We start from the raw sequence: 23797 nt of genomic DNA, 5'->3' as shown, positions 1-23797 counted from the left end.
ATTCAGAAGAAGTCGGTTTCAGCATTTTATCCGGATATTCCACTGTTAAAGGAGATTTTTTTAATGAAAGACGTGCGGACGGGTCCGCGTGTCGGGACGCAGCCGACGCGGTGCGGCGGCACAGGAAAAATACCTCTGCGTTGATAACCATTTGTAAAATCCAGGCGGCTTTTGATGGCTTTCAGTGGAGTGAGTATATGAGAAATTGTTTAACAGCTGGACATGTTCCAACTTGTCTTTAAGGCTTCCAACAGAGGTGTTTTTCCTGTGGCGGAGCGTCGCGGCGGCTGTGAGCCGATGCTGCAGTCCGTCCGCACGTCTTTCATTAAAAAAATCTCCTTTAACAATGGAATATCCGGATAAAATGCTGAAACCGACTTCTTCTGAAACTTCTCTGTTCTCTCACGACGTCCTGGATCAATAGAGCATGAAAGGTTTTCAGCTTGAAACAGGCCGACGACGGCGCCTGAGAGCGCTGCACGACATCTCGCACCATGGGAAGTCCTTAAAGCGACAGTATCACCTCAAAATCTCTCATCAGCCGTTAAAATTCTCACTGAAAACCAGCTTAATTTTTCGAACCATGTCCAGTTCAATGTGTCTCACAGGTTTAGAAAAAATTTTGATCAAACAAAGCGCCAGTCTCTCAGCAACTTCTCAGACAAAGGAATTCCGACGAGGGGCTGGATGACTCCTCCCACAAGGAGTGCTCACAGGCGAATGACGTCACCGACAGGCGTGGAAAAACTCATGCATGCGCACGAGGGTTCAAGCATGTCTGACGTAAAAACATATGAATGAAATCCATATAGTTTTTGAAAAAAATAAAAAGGACCTATACTTTATTGACAGACCTCATATGCACTCAAAATCATCCTTGTCGTTCTCTTAGTTACAAAGTTAGTGTGTAAATGTGGTTTTTAATTCATTTAATGTCACATGATGCCATATCAAATCAAATCAAATCAGTTTTATTTATATAGCGCCAAATCACAACAAACAGTTGCCCCAAGGCACCTTATATTGTAAGGCAAGGCCATACAATAAAGTCCCTTCGGCTGCTCCCTTGTTTGCACTTGGGCTCGCCACAGCAAATCCAAGGTGGATCTGCATGTTGAATTGGCACAAGTTTTACACCGGATGCCCTTCCTGACGCAACTCCACATTACATGGAGAAATGTGGCAGGGGTGGGATTTGAACCCGGAACCTTCTGAACTGAAACCAAGCGCATTAACCACTTGGCCACCACTACGGAAAAACCCCAACGGTCAAAATGACTCCCTGTGAGCAAGCACTTGGCAACAGTGGGAAGGAAAAACTCCCTTTTAACAGGAAGAAACCTCCAGTAGAACCAGGCTCAGGGAGGGGCAGTCTTCTGCTGGGACTGGTTGGGGCTGAGGGAGAGAACCAGGAAAAAGACATGCTGTGGAGGGGAGCAGAGATCAATCACTAATGATTAAATGCAGAGTGGTGCATACAGAGCAAAAGAGAAAGAAACACTCAGTGCATCATGGGAAACCCCCCAGCAGTCTAAGTCTATAACAGCATAACTAAGGGATGGTTCAGGGTCACCTGATCCAGCCCTAACTATAGAAGAAGAAGAATTTTAAATTCTATTCTAGAATTAACAGGAAGCCAATGAAGAGAGGCCAATATGGGTGAGATATGCTCTCTCCTTCTAGTCCCCGTTAGTACTCTAGCTGCAGCATTTTGAATTAAGTGAAGGCTTTTCAGGGAACTTTTAGGACAACCTGATAATAATGAATTACAATAATCCAGCCTAGAGGAAATAAATGCATGAATTAATTTTTCAGCATCACTCTGAGACAAGACCTTTCTAATTTTAGAGATATTGCGCAAATGCAAAAAAGCAGTCCTACATATTTGTTTAATATGCGCATTGAATGACATATCCTGATCAAAATGACTCCAAGATTTCTCACAGTATTACTAGAGGTCAGGGTAATGCCATCCAGAGTAAGGATCTGGTTAGACACCATGTTTCTAAGATTTGTGGGGCCAAGTACAATAGCTTCAGTTTTATCTGAGTTTAAAAGCAGAAAATTAGAGGTCTCCATGTCTTTATGTCTGTAAGACAATCCTGCAATTTAGCTATTGGTGTGTGGTCCTCTGGCTTCATGGATAGATAAAGCTGGGGTATCATCTGCGTAACAATGAAAATTTAAGCAATACCGTCTAATAATACTGCCTAAGGGAAGCATATATAAAGTGAATAAATTGGTCCTAGCACAGAACCTTGTGGAACTCCATAATTAACCTTAGTCTGTGAAGAAGATTCCCCATTTACATGAACAAATTGTAATCTATTAGATAAATAATGATTCAAACCACCGCAGCGCAGTGCCTTAATACCTATGGCATGCTCTAATCTCTGTAATAAAATTTTATGGTCAACAGTATCAAAAAGCAGCACTGAGGTCTAACAGAACAAGCACAGAGATGAGTCCACTGTCTGAGGCCATAAGAAGATCATTTGTAATCTTCACTAATGCTGTTTCTGTACTATGATGAATTCTAAAACCTGACTGAAACACTTCAAATAGACCATTCCTCTGCAGATGATCAGTTAGCTGTTTTACAATTACCCTTTCAAGAATTTTTGAGAGAAAAGGAAGGTTGGAGATTGGCCTCTAATTAGCTAAGATAGCTGGGTCAAGTGATGGCTTTTTAAGTAATGGTTTAATTACTGCCACCTTAAAAGCCTGTGGTACATAGCCAACTAATAAAGATAGACTGGTCATATTTAAGAATGAAGCATTAATTAATGGTAGGGCTTCCTTGAGCAGCCTGGTAGGAATGGGGTCTAATAGACATGTTGATGGTTTGGAGGAAGTAACTAATGAAAATAACTCAGACAGAACAATCAGAGAGAAAGAGTCTAACCAATACCGGCATCACTGAAAGCAGCCAAAGATAACGATACGTCTTTGGGATGGTTATGAGTAATTTTTTTTCTCTAATAGTTAAATTTTATTAGCAAAGAAAGTCATGAAGTCATTACTAGTTAAGTTAAAGAATACTCGGCTCAATAGAGCTCTGACTCTTTGTCAGCCTGGCTACAGTGCTGAAAAGAAACCTGGGGTTGTTCTTATTTTCTTCAATTAGTGATAGTAGTAAGATGTCCTAGCTTTAATGGAGGGCTTTTTTATAGAGCAACAGACTCTTTTTCCCAGGCTAAGTGAAGATCTTCTAAATTAGTGGAGACGCCATTTCCTCTCCAACTTACGGGTTATCTGCTTTAAGCTGTGAGTTTGTGAGTTATACCACGGAGTCAGGCACTTCTGAGTTTAAAGCTCTCTTTTTCAGAGGAGCTACAGCATCCAAAGTTGTCTTCAATGAGGAATGTAAAACTATTGACGAGATACTCTATCTCACAGAGTTTAGGTAGCTACTCTGCACTGTGTTGGTATATGGCATTAGAGAACATAAAGAAGGAATCATATCCTTAAACCTAGTTACAACGCTTTCCTGAAAGACTTCTAGAGTAATGAAACTTATTCCCCACTGCTGGGTAGTCCATCAGAGTAAATGTAAATGTTATTAGAAATGATCAGACAGAAGGGAGTTTTCAGGGAATACTGTTAAGTCTTCAATTTCCATACCATAAGTCAGAACAAGATCTAAGATATGATTAAAGTGGTGGGTGGACTCATTTACATTTTGAGCAAAGCCAATTGAGTCTAATAATAGATTAAATTATGGTGACTCATCATGATGCCACGTATAGATCAGCAGTCTGTGATTCATATGCACTTGAAGTCGTCTTCTCGCTCTTGCAGTTTCAAAATTATTGCAAAAAAATTCAGATTCCAAATTTTTCAGTGACCTTGACTGACCTTGACCTCTTTCCCTTCATACTAATGTCATGCCAAGCTGCTGTCACGAGCAGTTCACCTGTGCACTGGAATGAAACTGACCAAGCAGGTTTCAGGGAGAGAGACGCATGCACACATGCATGCACGCACACACGCATGCACAGAGTGATAACAATAGTCTTGCAAACCCCCCTCGGTGCTCGAACGCCAATATTTCATGTTGGTGATGCAAGATTCCGTAACGACTTCCTTTGAAGTTCTACAATCAGCAGCATGCAAACGAAGCAGCTTCAGTGTGTCATAAAAGGTGCTGCAAAATGTGTTCAGTCAAATATGAGGCCTCGCTTTCACCTTAAAGTTCCCCCAAAATAAAAAAGTCACACTGTCCTTGTACAGACTGAGACCAAATGCAGAATAAATATAGTGCACAGCCAGACATGCTTTGGCAGATGCTGTGCTTTGCATGCTTTGGATTCTATGTCACATGACATTCATATTTGTCCTATTGTATGAGTGCCATTAATACCGTACATTTTTGGACTAGTTACCCTCCATTTTTTTTCTCCCACTAGGTTTCACTCTATCACATGCCTCCATTAGCGTTTCATAAAAAATACCTTCCTCTTGACATGAGGAAAGTAAATATAGCAGTTGCAATGTTTGCAGGGACATCTTTAGTTTAGTGCTGCCACATGAAGAATTGGACAGTTTATTTTGCTGGATTTTAATAAAGCAAATGTGATACACACACACACACACACACACACACAAACACGCAGGATGCAGTGAACTGCTGGGTCCTGCTGTCCTGTGTTATCTACTCTGAGAGAGAGAGAAAAAAAAACACCCGTCTAATTTTAAGTAAAATATCAAATAAGACTTATCTAGTAAGGTGTCATATAAAACAAATAATGATGCATGAATGGAAAACATTCATTAATTGTGTATTAACAAATATCCTAACTAATTGGTTGGAAAGTGAAAGAACAGCACATCTAACTCATTATTATCACTAAATGACTCATCATCAAAGACCTTCATCCCCAAGTTTCTTCAGCTCTGCAGGTTATTCCACACAAGTGTGTAACAATATGAAGCATCGTAAAGCACTTTGGTCTTTTGATTGATGAAAAAAGCACAACATGTTCATCATTGTAGCTTTGAAAATGTGACCATGTATCAGAAAGAAGAAGAATAAGAAGAAAAAGAAATCAGTTCCCTAAGCCAACTGTTCAAGGCCGAGGAGGGTGCAGAGATAGACGGCTATTTTTAGGATGAGTGGGCCGTCTTGGGACTAGGTCTCTTTGGAGGATTCTTGGGTACTGCAGGAATGACTTTGTTTCAAAGATCAGCTAATTAGAGACACTAAAATGAGGCATATAACTTGCATTGTGAGGGAATGTCAGCTTCAACATTTTTGACATGGGTAGGTTTTTCTGTGCATTATCCAGCATACATGTGCCTCAGTGGTTAAGACCTGAACAGGTGGAGAAGACCAACAGGGCGCCCTTGTTTCACCTGGCTACAGCAGATAGATGGTTAGTTTGACATGCGGGGACTGATTGGTTGTTTGCCTGCATAGTTACCATCCTTGACCTGGAGTGGTGCCATAGTTTGGTGGATGCAGGGCAACCAGCACATGTCTCTAACTTGATGAACTTTGGAAGTGGGGATGAATTGGTTGTCTACCTGGGTGGGTTGTCATTCGGACAGATGGTGGTTCCAATAGTGTGGTGGATGCAGCATTTTACAGCAGCAGCATATCCTCCCAGACCTGACCTGGAGCTGATCTGAAATGGGCCATTCTGCATAATAAATAGTGCAATTCCACATAAACAGGACTTTTCGTTAAATGTTGCATGCATGTTAGTGCAGTTATTCTGTCCAGAGACCTAAAGGACTGCAAAAAACAAACACGTCTCGAGTATCAAAGCATTTAAGCTAAACAAGGGGAATGGTCTCTATCTTCATCCATCCCACCCCCCCAACATCACTGAGGTCTTAACTCTGTTTGGTCTCCCCCTAAGTAAAAACCCAGCTGCACTGACCCTTGTCCCGTCAGTATACAAACAAGACTCTACAGAACACAGCGCACTCCCATCTTGTCTGATGGGAGTGAGACAAGATCCAGCAGTGGTTAATTTGTTGGTTTAGTGGCTCCTAAGTGCCATTAGTATTGAGGGGGAGGGGGGTAACCAGGGGCTGACAGTTAACATGTGAGTAAAGAACGTGTTCCTTCATGTGTTCTGACATGGTTGTATGATAACACTGAGACAATGAGCATAGGTGCAAAGACGTGGTGGATGCTTCTCAGTCAGCCCATTTCCACGTGTTCCACATTTGTTTACCTGTTTGTCTTTTCACGGTAAGTAAAAACAAACTAGACCGGAAAGAGGAAAGTGCGGCCCATAAAGGCGCTAACTCAGCAGGCCACATGGGGTTAGATCAACAACACAAAGAAGAGATAAAAGCTTTGCACTTATTGTTGGCACTCATGACAAAGCAGGTATCCCTAAACACTTTACTGACACAACCAATGATATACTCCTCTGTTTTATTTTAATGTCTTTTTCATCCAGAGGGTTATTTCTTTGATTGTTTCTCAGTCATAGCTTTCTTAGAACCTGATTGCTGATATTTCTTTCTGATCATTCCTGTTTGATCTTGATCACTCCATTTTGATCATGATTGTTGGTCTTTAATTTTTACCGGAGGCCATCAAATATGACCATCGGGAATTGTGAAGACTTTGCATCCGCCCGTCTGTCCGTCCATCTGTTTGTCCATCTGTTTGTCCATCTGTCCATCCATTTGTTTGTCTGTCTGTGCTCAGCATTAGTCCAGACCTTGAACAAGGGGGTGGAAACATAATTTTTGGAGGAGCTCTTCTGCAAAGAGGACAAGATGACTGGACCGTATTGGACGGATAATGGATGGGGTCATGTATTGTGAGATTTTGTTAAACAGCCTCCTTCCCTCATGTATTTTTAACGTGTTTACAGTTATGTACTTATTGAACTTTCTAAATAAAATCACACACTCATGCTTTTAAAATAAAGATGACTTACCGCCTCCTGCTGGAATGGCGTGTGAGTCCAAAATGTAATTAGCAACATCCATTGTTCAGTGTTACTAGCTAATACCTGTACCTTCTCCAAAAATATTAGTCCTACCAATGTTCCATTTTCACAGCGTTCATTCTTTACTCAGAATACATAAGCATACCAAACGGCAAATGTCAGCTCTCCACAGTTTGTGACTGAAGCCACACACACACACACACACACACACACACACACACACACACACACACACACACACACACACACACACACACACCACACACACACACACACACACACACACACACACACACACACCACACACACACACACAGCATTTTGTCTTTCCATATCCTGCCGCAATTTTAGAGAGGTAGAAACAGAGAGAGTGGCGGAAGACATCAAACACACTACAGTTTTCACTCACAGTACCGGCAACATGAAACGTAACTAATTCACAGTAACAGCAACAAAAGACTTAACTGAACTAACTAAACCAATTCAACCACAAAATGCAATCAATCAATAACACTAACAACACTGTTAAAATAACATGAATCACAATAACAACTTTTAAAATCCAAAAACCCCAAACTCCCATGGTGCATTGCAGCACAACATCCATTGTTTACTGGTTACCTACAATTGCCAATTTCTCCAAAAAATATTTGTCCTTTCAACTTTCCATTTTCGCAACATTCATCCTTGACCCAAAATACATAAGCATACCAAACGGCACGTGTTAGCTCTCCCTGGGTTTTGCATGATCGAAGCCATGCACACACACATGCACACAGAGGCCACTTAGCTATTATAATATATATATATATATATATATATATATATATATATATATATATATATACACACACACTTTGCACTGGGATACCAATTAAACAACTACAAACTATAAAGTAGCATTCGCATTGTGTTGTATTTGTAACTTGCTGATGAATTTATATTTTCATTGCCATTTATCTGATCCTGTGATCAGGATCAGTGGAGCCTCACTTTTGATCATGATAGCTGAAATAATAAGCAACTCCATTTCCAGGATCATAGAACTTAGAATAAGACATCCAAGACATCCAGATTTGCATCAGTTCCTACCACTTCACAAAACTCTACTGAAAATTTGAAATCCACATATGTCCCTTTAAGATATCCCGCAGGATAGCAAACTCACAAACAACAACAAAAATAAAACCCATAAGCACCTGGGAGTATGTAACAACATATATGTTAGGCTTTTCATCTGTTGTGTGACTTTTCAATAAATTAACTGGTCAAGAAATTAGTAAAAAGTGGTTCCTCTTTTTAGTCCTTTGAAATTAATCTCTGAAATTAATTTTTGTTATCTTTACTGCAGAACTGCAGGAACAGCTGCAAAGATGAATACTGATTATTTGTTAACAAATATTGTCACCAAAAGCAAGACCTGATTCATTTAATGTGCTTTAAAGTCTGAGGGTTTGAACAGACGTTGTGGCTTTGTGTTAGGGTGTAGGGCGCCCCCGAGTGGTACATTAAGGTAAAACTCGGCCAGGTGAGCGCTTTTTGGCACTGCGGGTGGTCAAAGGATGCAGAAATGAAATAGGAACTTTCATGCTCTGCATGTGTCCAACATGTAAAGCTTCTTCGCAGAAAAAAAAAAAAACAAGAATAAAATGCGTAAAATGTTTTACCTGTATGTTGCGGTAAATTCAGAGATCGGAGCAAAACCGATGCGTCTCGGTAGCTCTCAGCATTTTCAGCACCATTATTGAGAATTGCGCCCTGCAAGGAAGAAATTATAACTGAGCTGCGCTGTGCTAATAATAAATAAACTGATTAATTTAAAAAAATACTGGCAAACTTTGTGCGTTCTGCCTGTGCGTAAAGGCGCACGGCGGGGATCGCGGAGCTTACTTACTTGTTCAGTGAAAAAAAAGCAAACAAGACGGAAAAAGAGAAACCACCGGCTCCAGTTTCTCCACTCTGCCACAATTCCACAACAAAGCCATTTGTCTGCACCACGCTGACCCCCCAGAAAGTTGGAGCTTAAATCAAACGGCCAGCATGAAAAAATAATAATATAAAAAGTTCAGCAGCAGCTGCGGTTTCTACGGGACGTGCACAGATGAATGAAGCATCAGTGAGTTTGAGGCGCACACGATGCTCTCTGTGTCAAACTCTGTCACAGTTTTGTCTCCATTCATCTTGCGGCGCAGGATCCCGACGCGTTAAATCTCTCTCTTAGCGCGTCATTTTCCTTTTTCCCACTCAGACGGGTGTCCCCCCCCCGATCCCACCAGTCTCTCTCCTCTCTCTCTCCTCTCTCTCTCTCTCTCTCTCTCTCTCTCATTCTCTCTCTCTCTCTCTCTCTCTTCTCTCTCTCCTCTCTCTCTGAACGCCCCCCTGGACCATTTTGACTCCCAGTGAAATCATGTGATTTTTTTAAATAAGCTGCATCTCGTCTTGCAGCGGCCCGACTTTGTGAGTGAAACTCAAAATCTGTTTCCCTCAGGAGCCTGCTGAGGGAGCAGCGTGCACACACCAGACCGAGGAGTGCTGAATGTGGAGATTTTTTAAGGATAGATTGGTGGCAGTGTTACCCACGCCTGCACTCAATCACAAGTATGCCACCTGTGTTGTGGCAGTGCTGCAACTGGTGTCCATCTGCCAGGTTGCATCTCACATGGAGACGATTTCAGCTGCGGGAAGGAACGGAAATGCAAATGTTCCATGCATTATGCAAAGGTGGACAAACGTGGACCTTTGTGCACTTCCAGAAGCAGGAGCAACATTGCAATATATTCCAGGCACATATCTGGAAATTGCCACCATTTAAAAGTGGGCAAAGTGACACCATTGTGCACACCTGCCGTTTTGCAATTATGGATTTGGAATGAAGCTTCAACACCAATAAGTACATATGGCCCCCAAGCAGAGTCCAAGTCAAGTCAAGTCATGTCTGGGAGCATGTACTGGTGTTGCGCTTTCCCACATCCACAACACCACAGAACCACCTTGGGTCCTGGATAGCAACCACACAGACAGGCAACTGGCCTATTTCCCACATCTGTAACATCTATCTGCAGAGACCAGGTGAAACGTGGGTGTCCCCTTGACCTTCTCCATCTACTGGGGTTCTCAACACTCAGGTACTTGCATGTTGGATCATGTATAGAGAAATGGACCATGGCCAAATTGTTAAACCTGTTGCCTCCTCACAATGCAAGTGATACTCCTCATCTTAGTCTCTCTTGTTTGATTGAAAGTCATTCCAACGGTGCCCAGGGATCCTTTGGAGACACCTAGTACCAAAGACATCCAGTTCCAAGTCTAACAACCACACAGTAAGACAGGCATCACCAGGACCCTAAAGACTTGGACTTCCGTTGGCATCAACAAACACCTCTGTCCAGTGACCTAATGATTCCATAAACGGTCCCTCAGGCACCTCTGAATTTGAAAGGCCAAGGATCCAGAGACATGTACGTCCCTGCCAGTGACATACATCGGTCCAGCCCGTCTCACACTTTTTTCATGACCCCCGTCAACAAAAGTGCCCCATGTGTTGGAAGGTGTCGTAGCACGGACCCACAACAGGGGTGAACATGATACGGACAATGAGTAAGCCAAAAGGTAACAATTTAATGTTGTTGATAATACACAACGAAATGTGTCGTAACTTTTCCAGTCAATAAACACCAGGTGACGTGTGGGCAGGCTCGAAGATAGAAGACGCCAGACGAGAGAGAAAGCCGCGTCCCACACGGCCTCCACCACCAACGTCTGAAGAACACCCCCCGGAGCCGCCAAGTCCCGAGTCCCCAGGTGGCCTCTGTCTTCGGCTGTCGACCCTGGTACTGCTGGCAGAAAAACAGAAAGATTGAGTATGAGTGTGAGTCCGCACACTCAGTAATTTACAGTCCAGACACCGTTAGGAGGGAGCACCCCACCTCCAAATCACACACAAACTCGTGCAGCTCTGATCAAACACTTATCTGGGAGGGGGTGCGAGGTGAAGCCGTCACTGTCACACCAAACGCCAATCCTCCAGACAAGGCAACACTTCAGGGAAAACGGCTGCAATAGAAGTTCAGTTGGTTACACAATGTGTCAGTCAGCAGAGAAATTACCTTGGTACTGGTAGTCGATTTCTCGGCGGGGAGGTGGAGTTGCAGTCCGGCTTATATGGTGGTGTAGATGAGTGACAGCTGGAGTAATGAGTGACAGCTGTCACTTCCTCTGGGTCTGGCGCCCTCTCGTGCTTGGAGCCCGCACTCCAAGCAGGGCGCCCTCTGGTGGTAGTGGGCCAGCAGTACCTCCTCTTCAGCGGCCCACACAACACCATTTTCATACCCCCGTCACGAACGAATAGGTTAATGTACTTTTTGCAATGCCATCTTGAACCGCCGTGAGACTGGGTTGCACCCAGCAGTGTTACTGGGTAGAGCCCAGCAGACCCCAGGGGTATATTTACTGATACATTTTCTGAACCATTATACTTATTCAGATGAAATTTTAGGTATTTGTCACCTGCACATTTATCTTCAGTTTCTGATCCAGTTTGATTAAATACTGTGGGCTCCAACATCCATTTTGTGTGTTGCTGTGGCAGGCATTGGTAGAAAATATTTCGCTTTTGATGGCAAGTGCTCTGAAGCTGCTGACCACTTACTCCAAAAAAGAAAATGTTTGACATTCAGGGAGGTGCTGTATCAGCCAGGGAAAATATTAAAATAACTAGAAGCACTCAGAGAGTGCAAACCTCCGCCAAGGCCATAGGGTCACTGACCCTAAAGAGATTCCCTCCTTGGCACAGTGATCTATTCAACAATTCAGTGTTACAACCAAAACTATGATACATACACTTTTCTTTCCTGTATATTTGACATCCTTGACCATGAAAACATACCACTAGAACTTGGAATTACTTTTATGTCTTTATTAGTTCAAAAGTTATTGTATAAAAACGATTTTTCGGTAATGGCGGTTTTCGTCTGGATCTAGCTCCATAAAATTTGAAGCTACATCAAATCTGATGACACCTTACTGAATCAGTACAGATTCAGCTACAATTTTGTGTTAGTTGTGCATCTCTAGCTTCATTTGTCACCTCACACTGACACATTTTCTATTTTCCCTATATTTTTGCATATTCTGGATCACCAGATCCGGAATCCGGATCCGATCATCACCAAACTTTGTTGTTTGATAGAACATTTGACTATGTTACACCCTAATTTTTTTTCAAGCCTTTCTGCCTTGTTTTTGTGGAGTTAGAAACTAGAATGTCAAAATTCCTCCTATCCCGCAATGGTGAAGAATCCTTTAAAAAATTCCTGGATCTGGATCATGATCCAGATCACCACTAAAATTTAATCACTTGTTCCTCTTGTCATTTCCAACCACTCCACAAAATTTCATCAAAATCCGTTCAAAACGTTTTGAGTTATCCTGCTGACAGACAAACAAAAAAACGCGACCGAAAACATAACCTCCTCGGGGGAGGTAATTATAGAAATAATTCATGGAAAAATAAATGTATAAGCTTCAACAAGTAATATTTGTGATCCACTTGATTCTGGGGCTTAGTAAATCACTTTCTAGACTGATTAACTGTGGCCCGATTCACTGTGGCCCGGGTGCATATGACACACGAGTCATGTTATCAAATAGCTGATAGTCTGGAGAAGACATAACACATGCTCATTAGTTGGACGGGGTAGTCTTCTAACTAATAACAATTTCTGGGCCACCTTTCCTCTGTTGTGATAAATAAATGCAAAGACACTGACATCCAAAAAATTTACTTTGATAGGAAAAACTGACTTCACTTGCCACTTAGTTTTACCCTTAATATATCCAAAAATAAAATGCTAATTATATGGGGATGTCTTTATGCATAAAAATATGGCATAACTGCTGCAAATATATATGTAGTTTTGCAGATATGGCTACTGATTTACTGTGCCCCTTGGTTTACTGTGCCCCATTTTCCCTTACTGTTATGACTTACAGTCATAGGAAGCATGTACCACAATGCAGCAGCTGAGGTAAAGCTACAGTGGGTAGGAATTAGGAGTGTTTGTAGCGTGGTGTAACCAGTTATTGTAACCAGGACTTCTACTGGGTTAGCCAGTATTAGCGGCATCAGTTGATAAACACCACCTTACGCGGTAAATATTCAGCAACTTTCCATAGACAGTGGTAGGATAGTACTGTGTGCAGGATTTATTAAACTGGACCTACAACAGACAGAATTGCCAAAAGCATTAAAAAAAACAGCTTTCAGTGTCATTGCTGCTCAGAGGAGCCATGATGGATTGTGAATTTGGAGTACATGGGGTTTGTATGACTTGTCGAGAACAAATTATGACTTCAGTGGCTGTTCCTGGGAGTGCATAACAGAAAATTCGACCTCTGAGTATAAATGGAATGCACCAATATTTACTGTATGCACCGCATTTCACATTTTGCAGTGCGTCCCCTTAGAGTGCACCTGGAGGAATCAGTGGTTGTACTGGTTGCTAGTACGGGTCTGAGGACCTCCAGTTTTGTGAAATGGAAAATCATAGATCTTGCTTATCACAAGAGAAAGCAAGGAAGCATGAAAAGCAAAAATGTGACAGAAAAACTGATGAGCATCATGACCAGAGATGGCATAATGCAATCTGCAACCTCACCACTAGAGGACACTAAAGCCTACACACTGTAGCTTTACGTTATGGTATGTAATGTAGTTTTGGTCCTGTATAATCTGCAGTTGCCATTATGACACCTTCACAATTGTGATCGAGGTGTTTCCAGTGAGCAAAGATTAAGTTTTGACAAGATACGTCTACACACACACCACACACACACACACACACCACACACACACACACACACACACACACACACACACACACACACACACACACACACACACACACACACACACACACACACACAGGTGGTGACGCACAAAGGCTATGAATATGTTGGTAAGAAGCTAGAAGCACTCAGAGAGTGCAAACCTCCACCAAGGCCATAGGGTCACTGACCCTAAAGAGATTCCCTCCATGGCACAGTGATCTATTCAACAATTCAGTGTTACAACCAAAACTATGAACATACACTTTTCTTTCCTGTATATTTGACATCCTTGACCATGAAAACATACCACTAGAACTTGGAATCACTTTTATGTCTTTATTAGTTCAAAAGTTATTGTATAAAAATGATTTTTCAGTAATGGCGGTTTTCTTCTGGATCTAGCTCCATAACATTTGAAGCTACATCAAATCTGATGACACCTTACTGAATCAGTACAGATTCAGCTACAATTTGGTGTTAGTTGTGCATCTCTAGCTTTATTTGTCACCTCACACTGACACATTTTCTATTTTCCCTATATTTTTGCATATTCTGGATCACCAGATCCGGAATCTGGATCCGATCATCACCAAACTTTGTTGTTTGATAGAACATTTGACTATGTTACACCCTAATTTTTTTCAAGCCTTTCTGCCTTGTTTTTGTGGAGTTAGAAACTAGAATGTCAAAATTCCCCCTATCCCGCAATGGTGAAGAATCCTTTAAAAAATTCCTGGATCTGGATCATGATCCGGATCACCACTAAAATTTAATCACTTGTTCCTCTTGTCATTTCCAACCACTCCACAAAATTTCATCAAAACCCGTTCAAGACTTTTTGAGTTATCCTGCTGACAAACAGACAGACAAACAAACAAACAAACTCGACCGAAAACATAACCTCCTTGGCAGAGGTAAAAAATACAAACTCACCCTGAGTAGCAGTCCATACACCACAGTTTGGTTAACCCTGGACTAAGTAACACCTATAGGACAGATAGGGATCTGGCAATCTGACATATGACCCCATTGTCCTTGACCTTCACTCAAATGATGGCTGACCCTGCCAGGGCAGTTCTGTAATTCATTGAAGTGTGTGCCACATTTGGGGCAAATCAGGTTGAAAATTAAATTAACTGATGTTGACCTTTGCCAAAATGAATTCTTTAAGGGCATTTTCAGGGTTACCCTTCATTGACATACCAAGCTGGGTAGAAATCAGCAAAAGGAAATGGGAGAAGAAGGCCACCAAACAGAGAGGCAGACATGACCTTTGACTACAATAATTGACATTTGGTAAATGTGGTTAGGAAAATTTGACCTTACCTGGGCAATTCTAGAACACACCTACATGTTCCGCATTTGGTGTAAATCGAAGTGAAAAAATTTTTTTTGCATTTGACCACAGTAACTTTGACCCAAGTTGTCGGCCTTTGGAAAATTTGACCTTGTTGGGTAATCCCAGAACCCACCTCCATATGTGTGTCAAGTTTAATGGGCATCGGAGTGAAAGAAAAAAAAAAAAAGAACAAAAAATTTGACTTTTGACCACAGTGATCTTGACCTTTTCCAAAACAAACCCTTAAAGGCCAATTCTGAGGATGACATTACATATGTTCAGTGGAAATTTGACCAACAACCTGGGAATCGGAGAACAAATGGAGAGACAAACATTGATGAAATTCTAGTATGCTGTCTCCGCTGCTCAGTAACATTGCAAATTACTTACTTTTCAAATGTGTTGTGATAGGGTCAAAGTTTTCTGGATTCATTTGCTTTGCATATTGCAGACGTCTTGTGTAGTAGAAAAGTTTACATATGATCCACTTAGAATTCCTTAATTACACATTGCACATATTCAGTCAGGTGTGCCCACAATAACAGAAATACTTATGTGATGATAATCTAGATTTTGTTGCCTAAACATGATCTGGATTAGACCCTAATGCAGGTAATCAGAAGTTACATGTCTGCCAAGGAACATATGTTTGTCTCAGCAAAATCAAACAATGGACTTCTGATTGTCACAAAACCAAGTGGAACAATAACTATTATCAAGAGGAAAAAATAGTTTTTGTTCATGTTGTAATCTGCGTCATTTCAGTAATTTATGCAGTAAAATGAGGTACTATTTATTAGTGTGCTTTTACACTTGGTTGTCAGGTCTTTGAGGATGGATCAGTCTTACTACACGAAGAACCGTTCAAGTTTTGGTATTGATCTGGATTCTTGATCTTTTTAATTATTTTTACACATTGAAGTGGGCATTTATTCACATGTGATGAATCTTCTCAGATGTTAAAATCTCCTTTGGAAAACTTGATGGAATAATCAGTCTTAGCCAAGAGAAAGAACCCCTTTGGTGTTCATGAGGATTGTTCTGGTTCCTTTAACTAAAATGGGCCTGAAAAAAAAAAAAAACATATTGATGACTATCTCAAATGTTCTCAGATAATATTCACAAATATGGTAATGATGAATTTTCCAAGAGGGCAAAGTGGTCAGTGTGGATGTTGATCAGGATGAGGATCAAAATCTGATTTGGTTAATTACCTTTATTGTTAAATTTAAATGAGCATTTCTTGTAATGACTTTTCAAATTTAATTTTAACATTTTTTTTTGAGGCGGGGGAGGGTGTCATCCTTCACTCTAACAGCTGTGAATATCCAGTCATAAGAATGATTTTTAATTTGCTGTTGCAAACTTTTGGTCAGACACCTGCTTTATTATGCATGAACAGTTTTCAATTTTTTTTCAGTTTATGTCAATGAATTTTCTTCCTTTTCTTCTTGAAAGAAGAAGAAGAAAGAAGAAGAAGAAGAAGAAGAAGAAGAAGAAGAAGAAGAAGAAAAAGAGGCCCTTAAGATATCTTCAAGCTGCAGTACCTCAGCCCAATCTGATATCTGAAGGGTGGTCTTTGTCCTTCACCGACCTTTAAAAAAGACAGTCTCAGCAAACAAAAGATACATTCAGTTTTGATGTTGTGCTGGGTTCAGATGTGGATTCTGGATGTTTACTTTCACTTACATTATAAATAGTGTACTATCAACAGGATTTCAGCTGTCTTCGCGAAACATGGTGCAGTGAGTGGATGTACTAAGAGGAAAAATCTGTTCAGTGTTGGTGTTGCTAACAATCCAGATGTGCACTCCAGAGCATTTCCTTGGGGCATTTTTTATTACTCTTTAATTTTATTACTTTTGTTTTCACTTGATCATCACAAAATAAGGTGTACTGATCAATATTAGGATTCAAGGATCTTTATTGCCGTACCATATATGCTTCCATATGGCATGATACAAAATTAGGTTGCAAAAGGTCCTAGGGTTAAATAAACTAAAACTAGATCACACAATATAAATAAATAAGAGCAAGGCTATAATAAAATAAAATTAAAAGCAGCACAGTTATAATGAGCAGCAGGACAGAATTACTGTGCAAAACAAATTATATGGTTGTGCAAATCAGTTGTGCAACTATATGGGTGCACAGAAGTCCACTTGTGCAAAGTACTGTTGTGGAAGGCCAAGGTGTTGTGCAACCAAGGTATTACCAGGTGTTTACCTGTCTGAGGTAGTGTAGTTAATGTTAATGTGCAGGGAGCAACAGAGCTATAGTGCTCCAACAGAACTCAACAGCCTCACTGGCTCTGGAAAGAAGCTGTTTCTCAGTCTGGTGGTTCGGCACCTGATGCTCCGCAGCCTCCTACCCGAAGGGAGAGGAACAAACAATTCAATTCAATTTCAATTTCAATTTATTTTCCTTTATATAGCGCCAAATCACAACAGAGTTGCCTCAAGGCGCTTCACACAGATAAGGTCTAACCTTACCAACCCCCAGAGCAACAGTGGTAAGGAAAAACTCCCTCTGAGGAAGAAACCTCAAGCAGACCAGACTCAAAGGGGTGACCCTCTGCTTGGGCCATGCAACAAACATAAATTACAGAAATAATTCACAGAACAATTCACGGATGAATATGCAAGAATTGCTGTTGGCGCACAGGACAGGAGGGTCGCCAACACAAACACAACTCCCATCTCTGGATGGAGCTGCACCTTAAACAGAGAAAAAAACAGAATCAGGTATCAGAAAGACAAAAAATATTGTATATTTTGCCAGCATTAAACAACAAGAAAAACAGAAGAAATACTAAGGTGATCGCTGGCTGAAAGCCCTAAGCTTCACTAAAAGACCCAGAATTTAGGTGAAGTTGAGGCCGCGGCCCGCCCCAATTACTAATAACATGAATTAAAAGAGTAAAAAGCGTAAAACCAAAACTGTACCAGTATGCTAGCCATATGAAAGGGAAAATAAGTGCGTCTTAAGTCTGGACTTGAAATTCTCCACAGAATCTGATTGCTTTATTGATGCAGGGAGATCATTCCACAGAACAGGGGCATGATAAGAGAAAGCTCTGTGACCCGCAGACTTCTTATTCACCCTAGGGACACAAAGTAGTCCTGCACCCTGAGAACCTAAGCCCGGGCCGGTACGTAAGGTTTAATTAGGTTCAGCTAGGTAGGGAGGTGCCAGTCCATGAATAATTTTATAGGTTAGTAGCAGAACCTTAAAATCTGATCTCACTGGGACAGGTGGGTGGGGTCTTTTTTGATGCTGGAGGCCCTTTTCCTACATCTATTTGTGTAAATCTTCTTGACGGTTGGTAGGCTGCCTCCCATAATCCTCTGGGTGTCATTCACAACCCTCTGCAGAGCCTTCTTGTCCACTGCAGAGCAGTTGCTGTACCACACAATGATGCAGGAGCACATAACATCCCCACCATGCACCTGTTGAAGGCCCCAGAACAAAACTGCCAAGTCCAGCATGCCTCAGCCTCCCGAGGAAGTACAGGCACTGGTGTGCCTTCTTGACAACGCCTGAGGAGTTGTTGCCCCAGGTGAAGGCGTTGGTGATTTTCACACCCAGATACCCGAGGGTGTCGACTGCTTCCACAGCTGCTCTTCCGATGTTTTGGGGGTGGGTGTGTGTGTGTGTGGGGGGTGGTAGTTAGATGTCTATTCCTCCTAAAGTTCACAATAATCTCCTTTGTCTTCTTCACGTTGATGCAGAGGTTGTTGTTTTTGCACCAACCTTCCAAGTATTCAACCTGCTCCCTGGACTCATCGCTGTTACTAATGCATCCCATCACGAGTGTGTCATCAACAAACTTCACTATATGACAGCCTGGGTGCTTTGCTGTGCAGTCATAAGTGAGCTGGGTGTACAGGAGGGGGCTCCAGGAAAAAATCCAGGTCTGTGGTATTATTGTGTTGAAGGCAGACGTGAGGGCCACGAAGAGTAAGTGGACATAGGAGTTCTTGTTCTCCAGGTGACTGAGAGCCATGTGGACTACACGTGCATAGGTGTACTGGTATGGGTCCACAGTGATGTCAATGGAGTCCTTGATGTGTGCCATGATCAGCACTTCATAACTATTGGACTGAGGGCTACTGGCCCATAGTCACTCAGGCCTGTCACTGTGGAATTTTTGGATATGGGGATGATGGTGGCAGTCTTTAGGCAGGTGGGGACAACTACCTGGGACAGAGAGGTGTTCAGGATGTCCATCAACACCTCAGACAGCTGGTGTGCAGAGTCTCTCAGTACCTGCCCTGGGATGTTATCAGGGCCTGCAGCTTTGCGGGGGTTGATCCTCTGGAGGGTCTTCCTCACCTCTGATGGGGTCACACTGAGGGGGACTTCACTTGGTGGTGTGGTCAGTCTGGAGCTGACAGGGACACTTGGGTCCTGAAAGCAGGCGTAGAAGCTGGTCAGGGGATCTCGCAGACAGGGGTCCCGGGGCCCCGTATGTCGCTGGTGTTGTAATCTGTGATGCACATGATACTCTGCGACATGCTGCATGGGTTATTTGGAGACAGTGGCCCTGGATCTTCTCAGCATATGCAGCTCTGGCCTTTTTAATGCCTGCATGGAGCTCTCTTCTGGCTGCTCTGATTGCTAATGCATCACCAGAACTGAATGCTGTGTCCAGGGCTTTCAGGAGAGCCCTGACATCAGTGTTCAGCCAGGGTGTCTGGTTCGAATAGACAGTCATGGTCTTCCTCTAGGTCCACCTTTCCCTCATCTGGAGAAGCCTCTCGGAAAACCTGCCAGTGTGTGCACTGAAAACCGTTGTGCAGTTTAAGGGCAGCATCACTGTGCCATACATCTTATGATGTAAGAACTCATTTCATTTTAGTGCTCGTCAGGATCCAGATGTGGATTATGAATCATTTAAACAGTAAAATGAGACTTTTATTACATCAGCGAAAGACGTAATAAATTTTTTTTATTATTATTCATTTATTTATTTGTCTGTCTGTTTGCAGGATTATGTCAAAACGACTGCACAGATTTCGACAAACTTTTCAGCACAGATAGATATTAGGGCATGGAAGACTCCATAAAATTTTGGAGGTGATCCAGATCTGGATTCTGGATCAAGATTTCACTTCATATAGGCTTTGAAGGATGACATCAAAACTACTTACGTCAAAACTACTTCACGGATTCTCTCCATATTTGCACTACAGATAGATATTAGGGCATGGAAGACTTCACTGAATTTTGGAGGAGATACGGATCTGGATTCTGAATCAAAATTTCACTTAGGCTTTGAAAGATTATTTCAAAACTCCTTCATGAATTCTCACCATATTTGCACTACAGATAGATATTAGGGCATGGAAGACTCCATAAAATGTTGGAGGTGATACGGATCCGGATTCTGGATCAAGATTTCACTTTATATAGGTTTTGGGATGACATCATAACTACTTACGTCAAAACTACTTCATGGGTTCTCACCACATTTGCACTACAGATAGATATGAGAGTATGGAAGACTCTACTCAGTTTTGGAGGTGATCCGGATCCAGATTGGCAGATGTCAGAAATCTCAGATTTGTGTTGTTGGTAATGTGATGATTTTTACAAAAGGTTTTTTTTCTTTCTTTGAGTGGTGGTAGAATGATCAAGCTCTCCAAGCTGAATAATCCATTAATTTTTGGTGTTGATCAGGATTTGAGTGTAGAATCTGGATCATATTGATGTTTTACTTCACATGGTGAGATGGGATGTTTACCATTTTTTATGCATTTTTCAAAAGCAAATACAGTGTTCTAGATGAAATTTAATCGTACCCCATGACAAGCATTCATGCCGATCTCGACCAGGGTCCAGGGTCGAGACCCTGGTCCAGATCTGTTACGAGTGTATACTTGTCCATTCACTCAGGGATGATGCATGTGAAGGTGCTTTCAATGAATAAAATCATGCAATCGTGTTCCAGTTCAAAACTGCAGGATTGTTTGGCCTTGGCGAAAGTTGGTGCTCACTGAGTGCCCCTATAGTTTCTGATGGATCGCTGTCTGAAAATAGCCTTTGACCCCTGCTTAATCCGCTCGTCATTCTAACATCTCTCCTGTATTCTGCAGCTGCACTGATAGGCAGCGTGCCAACATTTCTGAACTCCCCAACAATCATTCATGGAAGTGCTTTGCAGTGTGGAAGCCAAACCAATTGGGAGCGCTTGTTTCATATTCTGGAGCATTTCATCCTCCCCAAAACCAAACCAGATGAGGTTTCTGCTGCGAAGGAGAAAAATAAATGTGTGACAGTTTGCAGTGTGATCTTTTTTTGGCACAAGCTTAGCAGGCTCAATCCGAGGGATGGGAGTCAGAGATTGTCGGCAACTGTAATGTTCTGCTTCAGCTTAAGGTAGATCTGCACAAATAATTCATTTATGACTGTATCAGCAGCCTTAAAAAAGCTGAAACATGATGCTGAGCTTTTATTACCACAATATTAGTGGGCTTTTTTTTATTGCTCTGGAATAGACCATCCTTTTTTCAGAAGAGAGAAAAACTGTGTTTTGTCAGGATTTAAAATACTAACTGTACAAGTGCCAAGTATGTAGTTGATTACTGACAACAACTTCTTCATTTATATTGACATGTTCAGTGTTTTATGGTTTTCTAACACGACAAAGAGTGCATACCACAGGTTAGTTTTTGTTAGTAGTGCACAACCGACGCAGTTATTGTTTTCATGCCAAATGCTTATTCTTTAGAGCAACAGTGTGTAGGATTTAGTGCCATCTAGTGGTGAGGTCACAGATTGCATTATGATATCACCAGTCATGATTTTGCTTCTCTTAGTGTTTTTGCTTCTTTGGCGGCAGGTATTCATGGAGCGTTGCCTTCTCTTGTGATAAACAAATCCTCCATTCCACAAAAGTGAGGATTCCCATTTTCAGTTAATTTTCATTTATATAGCGCCAAATCACAACAGAGTTGCCTCAAGGTGCTTCACACAAGTAAGGTCTAACCTTACTAACCCGCAGAGCAACAGTGGTAAGGAAAAACTCCCTCTGAGGAAGAAACCTCAAGCAGACCAGACTCGAAGGGGTGACCCTCTGCTTGGACCATGCTACAGACATAAATTACAGAACAATTCACAACAGGAATATAGAGGAAATGCTGTTGGTGCACACGACAGGAGGGTCTCCAGCACAATTACCTCACCCATCTCTGGATGGAGCTGCACCTTAAACAGAGAGAAAAAACAGAATCAGGCATCAGAAAGACAAGAAATACAGTATAATTTGTCAGCATTAAACAATAAGAAAAACAGGAAATACTAAGGTGATCGCTGACCGCTAGCCCTAAGCTTCACTAAAAGACCCAGAATTTAGGTAAAGCTGAGGCCGCGGCACGTGCCGTTTCCTAATAAAATGAATTAAAGAGTGAAAAGCGTAGAACTATACTATATGCCAGTATGCTAGCCATACAAAAGGGAAAATAGGTGCATCTTAAGTCTGGACTTGAAAACCTCCACAGAATCTGACTGTTTTATTGACACAGGGAGATCATTCCACAGAACAGGGGCACAATAAGAGAAAGCTCTGTGACCCACAGACTTCTTATTCACCCTCAGGACACAAAGTTGTCCTGGACCCTGAGAACGCAAAGCCCGGGCCGGTACATAAGGTTTAATTAGGTCAGCCAGGTAGGGAGGTGCCAGTCTGTGAACAATTTTATAAACTAGTAGCAGAACCTTAAAATCTGATCTCACTGGGACAGGAAGCCAGTGAAGGGATGCCAAAATGGGTGCAATGTGGTCGAACTTTCTGCTTTGTGTCAAGTCTGGCAGCAGCATTTTGAACCAATTGGAGAGCCCGAATGCTGCACTGTAAAAAAAAAAAAAAGTCTGTTCTTTTCTGTTGTTTTTTTTACAGTGTGGACTACGTTTCTGTGTAGGCTCTCAGTTTTCCAGGTGGTTTCTATAGTAGAGAAGCTTGAATCTTCGGCTGGACTGGGTTGCTTGATGCGAGGACGTTTCGCTTCAAATCATAGAAGTTTCCTCAGCTAAAATTCTTGCTCTGGTGGTCTGACTTCAGCAAAATGACTTCTGCACAAAATGACTTCTGACTTTCTGCACAAAATGTTAGAAACTTTAGTGGAGGAAGAAGCCCATAATAAGATCACAAAGTTCATAGTTAAAATTCAAATGGCTGAGCATTTAAAAAGTAAGGAGCGGCAAGTCAGGAAGTTTCACAACCTTTTAGTGCAGAAAAGGCATACTTTCAGTGGGAGTATTTTTAAAGATACACCCAGACAAATTAGTGACAACAGGGAAAATTGGGTAAAGAATCTCTCCAACAGGGTTCTTACACAGACAGAAAAGGATGTGCTCGCTAAAGGACTAAATTTCTCAGTGACCCCTAAACATATACCGACAGTAGATTACATCACTGCAGTAGAGTCAGCCATTAAACATAACAGTTTGTCAGAGTCAGAAGCTGGGGACCTCCGACTAAGAGTCACAGCAGTGCTGAACAGTGCTAAGCCTCCTCCGTCCAACATCACAGGAGAAGAACAGAAAGCATCCTTATCCTGCCAGCGGATAAAGGCAGATGCACGGTGGTCCTGAACACATCGGACTACGAGGCCAAGATCAACAACTTGCTCAGTGAGTCCAATACATACGAACGTCTGAAGAGAGACCCCATGAGCGGCTATAAGAAGAAAATCATTAGCTACCTCCAAAA

At 41.9% G+C, this 23797-nt stretch overlaps 1 protein-coding gene across 1 annotated transcript in view; it reads right to left on the bottom strand.

Moving 5' to 3' along the window:
* Positions 1-19090, bottom strand: part of LOC117513511 (A disintegrin and metalloproteinase with thrombospondin motifs 16) — a 259672-nt gene extending 240582 nt beyond the window's left edge. The window contains 1 exon segment of the mRNA XM_034173682.1: positions 18838-19090. Within this exon segment, the coding sequence (XP_034029573.1) occupies positions 18838-19090 (253 nt within the window).
* Between the last annotated feature and the right edge of the window lie 4707 nt (positions 19091-23797).

The sequence above is a fragment of the Thalassophryne amazonica genome, chromosome 7 (genome assembly GCF_902500255.1).
Source record: "Thalassophryne amazonica chromosome 7, fThaAma1.1, whole genome shotgun sequence".
In the NCBI taxonomy this organism is placed as follows: domain Eukaryota; kingdom Metazoa; phylum Chordata; class Actinopteri; order Batrachoidiformes; family Batrachoididae; genus Thalassophryne; species Thalassophryne amazonica.
This window is presented reverse-complemented; position numbering and strand designations above follow the sequence as displayed.